At 40.9% G+C, this 11,617-nt stretch overlaps 1 protein-coding gene across 2 annotated transcripts in view; it reads right to left on the bottom strand.

Moving 5' to 3' along the window:
* Window positions 1–2,643: 2,643 nt before the first annotated feature.
* The window catches only part of lars2 (leucyl-tRNA synthetase 2, mitochondrial), a 29,639-nt gene continuing 20,665 nt past the window's right edge, over window positions 2,644–11,617 (bottom strand). For both annotated transcript variants that reach the window (XM_067511889.1, XM_067511890.1), the window contains 9 exons: window positions 9,939–10,037; window positions 8,269–8,406; window positions 8,090–8,193; window positions 7,263–7,442; window positions 6,956–7,125; window positions 5,982–6,059; window positions 5,766–5,877; window positions 4,648–4,775; window positions 2,644–3,020 (listed from right to left, as the gene is read on the bottom strand). In XM_067511889.1, the coding sequence (XP_067367990.1) occupies window positions 2,841–3,020; window positions 4,648–4,775; window positions 5,766–5,877; window positions 5,982–6,059; window positions 6,956–7,125; window positions 7,263–7,442; window positions 8,090–8,193; window positions 8,269–8,406; window positions 9,939–10,037 (1,189 nt within the window). In that variant the 3' untranslated portion in view covers window positions 2,644–2,840. The remainder of the gene's footprint in view (window positions 3,021–4,647; window positions 4,776–5,765; window positions 5,878–5,981; window positions 6,060–6,955; window positions 7,126–7,262; window positions 7,443–8,089; window positions 8,194–8,268; window positions 8,407–9,938; window positions 10,038–11,617) is intronic.

Below are 11,617 nucleotides of genomic sequence, written 5' to 3'. Positions count from 1 at the left end.
TAATAAAACATTGTTAATATGCAGTAATATGTTTTTTAATAAATCTTAAATGGTGAGCAATGTAGACAATATCAATGTGGGAAACAAGCATCATGTCAGTTGTTATTTATACACTTTATCTCTACAGGCAACCTGAACAAGATTCAGCACTCTCTGTCCTTGGACTGTTGATTAGGAGACAGTCTGTTACAGTGTTAGGTAGCTACATTTGCATAAAAGTCAAATTAAACAGATTGTTGGCTTTTAACTTTGTAGGGCTTTTCCTTTGAAGCTGCTGAAGTGGTTCACAACAGTTGTTCTGCACTGATGGAAATGGATTTAAAAGATTTGTTTGAAAAACTGCCAAAAAGCTCTGGCAGATAAGAGTCGATGAAGATAATACAAATTACTAATAGCTGATACTTTCATGCAAGTTTATATGCAGAAATATATATAGCTTCGAATAAGGAAACATGTCCAACCTTTGTGTATTCTGTGCACATCGCCTATAAAATGTTACTATGGAGAGTTACAGTGAATAAGTCAATAACTTTGGTGAGTTTGTATGTGCCAAGAGGTTAACTTTATCCTCAACACAATTATAGCTGTGAAACTGGTGAAAATCTGCTTATACAGTGAGCTCACACAAAAAGCATCCACTGATGACCAAATTACCAACCTTGAGGTCAGCCTCTAAGATAATGAGCTGTGGCATTACTGCATCCCGTTATGAGAATAAACAGCCCAGTACAGGGACTGGAGCAGCGCAATGGTGGGTGATTAGGGGCAGCTATGCACTCCACCCTTTTTTCCTTTTACACCAGGAGAGTTTCACAGGAGGAAAAGGAGTGATTTTCCTAACTTAAAGACAAATCATGCTGTGCATTTCATGTGTAAGGAGGAGTACAACTGTAGTCTGAAGAGAAAGCCAGTCACATCAGAATATTGTAGCCTATTCTATAATCCTAGTCGTCATGGAAACTGCAGAGCTACCGAAAAGTGTTAAGTGACTCAAGGCGCTGTTGGTGACAAAATTATTAGAGGAAATGCATCAGGAGAGCTCAGACCTCACTTACAACATCTCTGTTTTAGAAATATCCTACACATCTATTAATTTAAAGCATGGGATGGAGCATGGATGTCACCACTTAGTCAGTCAATGGTGACTTTAGTCTCAGTAACATTCGCTGATACACCTTAAAAATGGCTACAGTGTTGCTATTTTCCTCCACACAGCAACTTCAGCATATTGTTCAGACCAGTTTATTAGATGTTGTCACTAGGCAGCAAAGTGAAAGGGAGGGTGTGAAGGCAGCTTGAGAAATAACAAGAAAGAGGAAGAGATCAGAGGTTAAATACTACCTCCTATAAATCTAATAACTCTTTCATTGAGCCAGGATAGAGGTGTAAGCGAAAACACTTCTTTATTTTGTTTAGTACTCAGAAATCCACATTCTGTTGTCTGTTTTGCTGTGATAGTTTCTGGGCAAGATAAAACACACAGAGCTTGAGACAATGCAGCAAATAACAAACACAGATTCAGCTCTTTACTCCCCTCCTCTTATTCCTGGTTTCTCTTCCTGTTATTCTGTCTCTCCTGTGAGCCTTTTCCTGTCACCTGATGGTCAGAGATACAGAACAGAAATATGGAAAAGGTTAAGGGGATCTGCAAAGAATGCAATTTATCCTCATGTCTGCACATATTTTATTCATGGTGTTTTAATAAAACCTTATTGAATTACTTTACTCAAATAAAGACATGCAACCTTTTTTAATCAGTTACAAACTGATATCAAGCTACAGAAAAATACAAGCACTTCCTCAAACAGAAGCTGACCTTGCAAAATGACCATGGGTATCACATTTCTTCCTTTTCATTCACACAAGGGCATCAAACAAAAATCGTTCTTTTATTATCCAGCTACCAAAAGTCTTGAACTACAGGCGTGGGCACTGAGTCGTGTACATATCAAAAACCTACTTACTCATCCAGACTTTAAAGAGAGAGCCCAGTGGGTGGACACATGGATACATTTCAGTGCTGCTGGCATGTGATCTCTACCAGGACAGTGCAAATGGCTGAGTCATGTTGGCCTAATGTTGAGATATAGACACTAAAGTAGTGAATCGTTCATTGTGCAGCAATGGAGAGTTGGGGTGAATTGAAAATCCCAGAGCACATCTGGCCCTTTAGTTACCTCCAACAGACTTTCTTTTGCCACCCATGCACTGTATTGCACACGTGTAATACCAAGAATAATTTTAATTTATAATGCACCTCTCATTTAAAAACAAATACCGAACAAACAAGGAGCCGTTATTTTAAAGGTTTCTTGAAGAGGCAAGAATTGGGTAGACATGAGTAGATAAGCTGGGTGATTAAATAGTAAAATTGGAGGTGGAGACAAACGCCGATAAGGCAAAGTGCTAGAGTTTGTAACCCGGCACAGACATCAAGCAGACACGCATGTGGTGGACCCAGAGGTGTGATGTTGTGGTTCAGGGTGCAATGTTAAAAGAGATATTATGTAAGAAAGGGTGTAATGTGAATAATGACTGAAATTTAAAGTGGTATTTGGGCTCATGTGAGATTGTTGAGACTGTCTGATACTGACTTGATAACATTAAAAAAAAGATAGCGATGAGGAATCAGAAGAAACTAACCGCTCCTCAAGTCTTTTATTAAAATATAAACAAAATGTCATATTTACAATGTAATTTCATGTAATCTGACTTTCTGCTTGTCATAATGTATTTTTGAAAATTCCACTTCTTTCTTCTGTCTCTCTGTGCCGAGTCAGAGATTGACAGGAATTAACAGCCATCTACTGGTTACATAAGCTGTGGTGAAAACTCAAACATCACTCGTCAATGAGGAAGTTAATGAGGGCAGTTCTGGGGGAGAGGATGACTCGCTTGATGCTGCGATCACCAAGAAGCTTCTGTCCAAGCGGACTCTCCAGGATCAACTGCTGCACCTGCGCTCTATCTTTGGACAACTGCAGAGGCACCGTCACTGTCCCGCAAGCCTTGTTGTTTATCTGAGGATTAAGAGATACATAAAGAAACAAAAAAAGGAAAATTGAATACAATGTTGTATTAAATGTTTCCCAGGTCTCATAAAAATTCTACCCTGTCAAGATGTACAGTTGATGAGTGCAATGCTTTCTTCTTGCCATTAAAGTCCTAAAATAACAGACTCCACCTCTGCTACATTTACTGTGAACTCTTGAAAACACATAGTTAGTGGTAGGTATGGGGAAAGGCTCTCAGTGATGCATGTTTAGAAACAAGTGTGTGTGCACGGCAAATGTGATCATGTGTCTGGAAGTGGTTGGAAATTCGGTATGTGTGTTTATGTGTCTTTGTGTGCATATGTTTATGTGAGGGTGTGTATGAGTGTGTGTTTATGTGAGGGTCTGTGTGTGTGAGAGTGTGTGCATGCGTCTGTGTTTATGAAAGGGTTTGTGTGTACGTGTGTGCGCGTGCGTGCACGCCCCATTCTGGGACAAACCAAGTACATGATTAGAGGACACTGGGAGTGAGGCTGTCTTCACAGCAGGGTTGCGAAATCCCACAACAGAGAGATTGGTCTGAAGTAAAACCAACAGCATCATCATGGGGCTCTGGGAGCTCAAAAAAAAAAAAAAAAAAAAAATATATATATATATATATATATATATATATATATATATATATACACACACACACACACACACACACACACACACACACACACACACACACACCATGAGTGTTTGTATTTGGAGCATGTATCGGAATAATGGATTTTACACTGTATATGAGAGATGAACAAGGGTTATATAGGGTGTTATATTTAGTCTTTCTATTCTTGTGAGGACCTTAAATTGCTTTTTTCGTGTATGCCGAACCCCAGCCTTTACCGTTATCCTAAATCTACATACATAGATACATTTGGGTGTGTGCATGTGAGTGTGTGTGTGAGGGGATTAGATTTCTCTCTGAAAAGATATGACCTGTCACAGTTTCTGAGTCAACTGAGTCAACATTTTATCTACTATCTGAGAAAGTGGGAAGACTGTGTGTGTGTGTGTGTCCACACTCATCTATGTAAAATCATATGCATGCATAAAGCTTGGATCTGATTCAATATGACTTTCTGAACCTCCCCATCATAGCTGGCTATAACCTTTGACTGTCAGCTTGTCTTTGAGTACGCATACATCCCAACATACACACACTTCTTATTTCTAATGATGACATACACAGCCACTGAGCTGCTGGGCTAACTGATGCCAGAAAAAATGAGAGTGATCGAGTAACAGTGAGTCACGAATAATATAGCGGCTCTGTTCCTGGCTAAATTATTGACCGACTTGTCTATTTAGTTTACTTGACAAGCAGACAAATAAACACACATACATACATGCAAAAGTAGACCTGCACACAAACAAGCTCATCACAGGCTTTCTTGAAAATTAGTGAAAAGAGTAGATGCAAGAGCAAAAATAAGTGCATTCACCCATTTACAAAGTTGTGTATAGATAAGGAGCAAGGTGCTGTTGCTGAGCAAAAGAGGATCTTTTTGAAATTAAGAGAAATAATAACTTTTTAAGCTCTGAAGAGCTTAATTGTTCAAATCTATTGAGCAGCCATGTCTGAGTCTCTGTGTCAATGTGATCCTACCAATATGGACAGCTCCACAGTGTCAGGAACCTGCAGATACTCAGGATCCACAGCTGGCCAAGACTGTTGCATGACATCTCCTCCCTTTCTGAGGAGAGGGCTTAGGGGGTTTTTCACCTGGCAAAGACCTAGGAGGAAACACAGAGGATGTACAACACCGATTGTCACACTGAGAAGATGGTCTTATGCTGAGGTTTAGTCACTGATGCACCATCACAGCCAAGGAGCCAATTTATTTGTTTGTTTGTTTTTGAGAAAAGACATGGCGGATTCCTTTGGTTAAAATGGCAGAGATAACTTTTGTGTTAATTTTTACCCAATTTGGTTTGTTTCACGATGAGAAAAAAAACGGTCAAACATCCCTCTTTCCTAACTATCAGTGTAAGTCTCAGTGGAGGCACAAGGGAAGGATGTGAACTTCCTCTGTCCTGTGCTGTGTGCGTAACAATTGCAAACAACCACCGAGGGTAAAATGTACAATGTGACTGATAGCAGATGAGGTCACATGTCCCTCACTTGTATGTCCTGTTTGTAAAATAGATTGAAAACTACATTAGAGCACAACATTATGCACAACCAAAATGCATACAAGCCACTTATTAAAAGCCACACACACACACACACACACACACACACCTCTTCCTCCCTGTGATGATGTGTCAGGTTTTCCTGACTCTAACTATGAGCTAGACAATGTGTTTTTCCCGGAACCACATTTCTCTTTGCTGTGTGCAGAACGCTTGTGTATGTGTGTCATCAACAATGAGGGGATGTCCTCCATGCCACTGTAGGGGCACTGTTTTTATGCTGAATACCCTTCCTGATGCAACCCTCTCCAATTTCTACCGGGCCCTGCATGGCTGGGGATGGGGATGGGCTGTTGGGGGTTCAGTGTGGGGTTGAAGTGTCTGCGAACCTATGGTGGGTAGGCAGCCACTCTACCAACTGAGCCACTGCCGCCCCTTAAGGTGATCCCATTAAAACTGTAAATAACAATTAACAGACACAACAAATATATGCATTTCCTCTTGCCAATTGTTAATTTTCCTAAAAGTAAACACAGTGTATACATGTGCAGATGAGTGGGTAATTTACTTCGTGATTAGTTTGCCTTTTACCTGCCCAAAGTTCAGAAGCCAGATGAGGAGCCATGGGTGCTGTCATTCTGACCAGAGCAGCCAGAGCCTCCTCAAACTCCACACTGTGCTGCAACACCTTGACTGTCGCACTCTGAACACGCAGATGTAGTAGTATAAATTAAATTTCCAATGTGTTTAGTAATAAAAGATCAATGTGATTTTTTTTTTTTTCAAGGTACTTAAAGGGGCACTCACATTCAGCGTATTGGTAAGTCCCATCAGACGAGAAATGGCTGCATTGAAAAGAAAGTCCTCTGTAAAGTAAGATGTCACCTGAAAAGGCAACACACATGTTTTTAGATCAGTCAAATGTGTAGTGGAATATTTTTGCTTCCAAACATGCAAGTTTAACTATAAATAAGCATTAGAAAACAATAACAAGACTCTTTCCAGTTATCTCTGTGTGTACCAGCTGAAAGCACAAATCGTGTCAGCATTCCCCTATTTAGCCTTCCGGGAAGAAGAACCTATTTGGGAAGGGCCGTAGGGAGGAGGTCAATAACCCAGGCTTTTTTGTGGGACAGATCAAAGGACAGCCTTGGCTTTGGGGGCTTATGGCAAACAGCCTGAGGTCCTTTAAAAGCAGTGTCCCTGAGGGGTGGAGAGAAAATTAAACTTGGCAGCCAAAGGAGGCTATTTATAAAAGTGTGAAAGGAGGCGGAGTGGATTTAAAATCAATCTCATCCCCTTCTTCTCTTATACTTTGTTCTTGGGGTTGTAGGCTTCAATGGATGTTGAATTGGATGGAAAACGTGGAACTAAGGGCAATCTACTGTTAGGATGCATAATACAGTAAGTGACATATATGGACCATGCTACTTTACACTACAATGCAATGGAGAATAGTAACATCTTGCGATGCCTGCCAGCAGTACAGTCTACTGCAGCGTTAAAAGGGTAAATAAAATTATTTAATACTGCATGTTAAAACAACAAAACAAATTAGAGGAATTTAATTTGAAATAAATCAAGGTTACACAAGCAAAAAGTTAAACTGACAATCTAATTCATGGAATCTCAACAAACACTTGAGATTTTGAAAATGAACCCATTACTGACACCTACTGGTCAGGACTAGTGCGAAATCCAACCTGCACATAATGACGCCATGAGATATCTTCACTAATTTATTCAGCACCACAGCCTGTCTAAGGCTATGGAGTCGCTACCTCTTGAATAGCGTAGTTCTTGTTCTCCCAGATCTTTCTGGTTTCTGCCAGCTCTTTCTCCTTCAAAAGGGAGGAGTTAGGGATATCTCCAAGTTGCCGAGCCCCCCTCAGCTTAGTCACCAGCTGCCACAGCCGAGACTGCCATCGCAGAACTCCTGGAAGGGCATCCGCTGAGGTGGTGGACAGCCACAGAAAAAAATTTTATTGCAAAAAAACCTTTGTCTCCAGCATAATTCTCCATTTGTTATTGTTATAAAGAACACATAAGTAGTGTCAGTGTCGTGGTTAAAGTAAAATCTCATCTCACTCTTGACATTCCAGAGGATGTCCTGTTCAGGTGGTGCAGCATAAAGGATGTATAGTCGAACTGTGTCCACACCGTACTGCTGCACTACCTCTTGGGGGTCCAGACCATTGTATTTGGACTTGCTCATCTTTTCCCATGTTACTTCAATACGACCTCCACCCAGTGCTACCGGCTCCTTATCTAGAGGAAGATTAGGATTCAGATGTCAGAAATAGCCCAATTAAGCAGCATACTCTTTTCAGTCAATTTCAGTATTTTAACTAATTTTAAATTAACTATGTTTGATTACTGAAATCAATTGTGTCCCTGTTTCAATTAACACATTTTATGGTTTCATTTTGGTTAATGTTCCATTAGAACAGTAAGTAAAAGCAGTGAAAGGGAGAAGAAAGAAATACATGCAGGGCCTGGCCAATTCCAGTTTCCTCTTCCCCCACTAATATTCTATGCTTATACTGTTATGAAGCAAATGAGAGAAGCCAGAAATCCTTTGGCTGAATCCAGTTTAAAAAACATCTTGGGTCTCAAAGGATTTCGTGTAATTTGACTTGTGTCACAAGTATCTGATTAACATGTCATTCATCAGTGAGAAGCTATAAGCCACAAAACAAAGAGGGCCCCCTTTCAGCAGCTCAACAGATAAGGTAATACACTAGTGCCACAACATACAAAAATAATAAAGGTTGTGTTGTGAGGACTCCTTATTAGTTTTATCTGTGTCTTTCACAAGGTGTTTTATAGGCAAACCACACAAAGAAAAGCCGTCCCCTCTTCCATATTTTGCACGTCAGACTGGCAATGAATCTGCAGATTTAGGTGTTGTGTACCTGTGAAGTCTATTTCTTCTATTTTCAGGTACTGGCCGGTGTCTGCCAGTTTAAAAGTCTGGCCCTTTATTAGACCATTAACCAGCAGCTTTGAAAAAGGCTCCCTGAAAGACAGGAATGGGGTATATTAACACTCAGAAAATGCACATGCAAACCAGACAAAGCACTGTGTACTGTACCTGTGAGCCACAAGACCCTGGTCCTTGCAGAAGTGACAGAGGAAACGAGCATAGTACAGGTGCATGACAGCGTGCTCCTTTCCTCCGATGTACACGTCCACAGGCAGCCAGTGATCTGCTAGGTGGCGCTGAAAAGGCCTAGAAAGGAAAAGCAGCTTTAAAGAAGTTGTGAACTGTTAATATGGGAAACTGCAAGATCTTTAACGTTTAGTAAAATGGTCATTTCTGTAGCCTTGTTATTTTAGATGGCTGCACATTCATGAGTTCACAAACAATGTGAAACAGAGTGAATTTGATGGCACAGTTTTAGGCTTATCATGCCATCTCTTATGCATGTAATCCCCTGCTTTCTAGTTTTACGGATCCAGTTTCTATTATTTATTTTGTGGTTCAATTCTAATATTTGGTACCATGTTTTGCAGGGTGTGCATACATACAATGTCTCATTTCTATTAGGATGGCACGCATTAAGCAACTCAAAGTACGGTTGCGTGCTATGTTATGATGTAAACGCATATACACTTCCTCTAGGGGGCAGACTGAATCTTAAAACACAACAATCATGGGATGAAGCTCACAGAAGCATTGTGTAGCTGCCTGTATCTCACTGGCTTTACAAAGTAAAAAGATATTAAATTAAGGTTTACTTAAAATGAATCTCCAAAGATGTTCTCTCTTTTCAGCTTTTCAGCACTCTGAGATGACTTGAGGCTGGGTTTTCCTTGTGGCCTCAGCAGTGTGATTAGTGAGATGGTTAGCAAAGGCAGGGATTCCACCTATAGTAATGATACTTTTTATGACAGGCTGCTATCTGTGTGTGTCACCTTTCACACCACTCATTACTCCCCTCCATAGCTCAGCTCTGTACCTCTTACCCTCCCTCTCATGGTGTCTCTACATAATTCGTGAAAAAAGTTATGAACCCAGAAAGCCGAAATAATGTTACCTGTTTGTTGGCCAGGGAAGCCAGGGAATACTAATACCAACCACACACACACACACACACACACACACACACACAAACACACACACAGTTCCATCTAACACAGCGTTTCCATTTCCTTCCTCTTACCGGGTACTTTCAGCATGTCTTGCTTTTCTATTTTCGTTTCCCTCTCTGCGCATAAGGCTCAGCAGGCCAACAGAAATGCATAAATAGTGTAATTGCTTTTTCTGTTGTGCCATAATCTGCCCTGCTAAGAAAAGTGATGGGGAGAGCAGCCCCTCTTCCTTTTAAAGCAGCTTTACAGCTAGGTCAGAGCACTGGGAAATTAATCTCTTTTGTTAAGCTCAAGAATTCGCCCCTATCCCAGCAGGTAACAGCGATGGCGCCAAAATCCCTACCAGCAGGGAATGTATCTTCTGGGCAAGTAAGCGTGTATGAGAGTGTGCACACAGGCGGTATATGCATCTTTGAAATGGTTAAGTGAGAGAAGAAACCTGTTGATGTTACACTGAATAAATGTGTGTTCGATTTAGCAACTTTTTCTTCTTTTTGTTTCCTTATTATTTATACAAAGGCTAAAAATAGGTTCGGTGCAATTTGTGATAAAATCTGTCACACAGTGAGAAAAAAATGATGCAATAAGAAAAGTAAATAAATAAAATAAAGCATTTGGTGGATTCACTGAGTCAAGAATGGTTGAAATTGAGAAGCAGGCTGTTTATACCTTACTAGATTGTGAGGGTCTGTGTATCGAAGGTAATACCAGGCTGAGTCCACAAATGTATCCATGGTGTCAGTCTCCCTTTTCGCTGGGCCCTTACATCTGACAGACAAAAGACAGAAAGGGAGATGGCACAGGCAGCACAAAAAGCAATATTAGGCTGACAAATTGGTAAAAGATAACAAATTCAGTTTTTGAAATTGCATATTATTTGATATATGTGTGTGCGCGTCTAAAGCTGGCTCCATCTGGCTGTGGGGGTCATGTCCCTTTAGAGAGGTGCAGCTGAAGCCAGATTGGCAGCAGTGCTCTGTTCCTGTGCCCTGACTAACAGGCTGTGCTAACAGGGAACGAACTAGCAGGCTGAACACATGATCATGTGTTTGTGTTGGAAATGCCACCTCGTGTCCCTTTCTATCCAAGCCAAACAGCACTTGGGTACGTAATGCAAATCTGCCAACTTCACTTTCAGAGGGGAAGAGAGGACAACCGCAAAGACACAGGAAAAGAGCTTTTGGTTGGTTTGGTTTTTGTCTCAGACTAAAATAACAGAGAAAGTGTTTGCCTTTTATTTTATAATGAGTCTCAACAGAGTTAAAATCATTGTCCCAGAAAGATAAACATAGAAGCAGCTCCCAGCTTTGCTAGAGTATGTGCACAAAAAACAGGTGTAATTTCCAGGACTTTAGGAGATGTCTCTGTTGTATCGGTCAGTCATTTTGACTCACAAACATTCGTCTCTAAAATCTTTTCAGTCTCACACTCTAATGCAGCACACACATCAAGAGGAAAAGCCCCTCGACCACCTACGATACTGGTCTATAATAAGACTGTGGTGATGAAGTAAGAGCTGAAGGTTGCCTAGCAACAAGTCTTAGGTGTAGCAAGATTAGTGTTTTGAAGTCAGGTGTTATTTTATATGATGAAAGCCCAGCAATATAACGAAGTTCTTTCAATTACAAAATAATGCAAAAATAGAAACTTTGCAAAAAAGAAAAAGAAAACCAATACAGAGAAATAGTCTTTGAACAATTAAGAGTTTTCCCCTCCTCCCTCACACCAGAACCAGCCAACCGGTCATTGTGGCCATCTGATAGACAGCTGGTAACAGGCAGCTACAGTCAGACTATTAAGGGACCAGATATGACACACATGTACTCTCTGTGGAGAGACTGAGCCTCTCTAAGCCATGAAAAAAAGCTTAACAACAAAACTAGATAACTAAATCTGAAGCAACATGTGTGCATGTATGTGTGTGTTTATGACTGTGTGTTTGCTAGATGAGCCAGAAAGAGCCAAAAGGCTTTCAAACAGATGAGGCTAGAGAGGCAGCTGCCCACTCCATGAAAGCTCTTTCCCATGGAAAACAGCCCTCCAGCTGGTGTGCGTCTCTGCCTGGCTGCCTGTGAATGTGTGTGCGCTGTGCTAACTGGTTGGTCTTTCTCTTTACCTGTGAATTCATGGAACAACACACACATGCATGCGGACTTTCCTCACCAGGCTAAGCAAACTAAGGGTTCAGTTGGCAGGCCAATTTACAGCGCTGCAGAGGGTTAGAGAGATGATGAACACACAGGAAATGACTTCCTCAAGGACAGATAAAACTCCACTTCTGCCCCTCACCCACCCATTTCTCATCATCCTGCTGGTTTGTGCTCCACTCAAACTTTAATTGGACATAG

Source organism: Channa argus, chromosome 7, assembly GCF_033026475.1.
Source record: "Channa argus isolate prfri chromosome 7, Channa argus male v1.0, whole genome shotgun sequence".
Lineage (NCBI taxonomy): Eukaryota > Metazoa > Chordata > Actinopteri > Anabantiformes > Channidae > Channa > Channa argus.
Note: the sequence above shows the minus strand (reverse complement) of the source record. Positions and strands in the feature narration are given on the sequence as shown.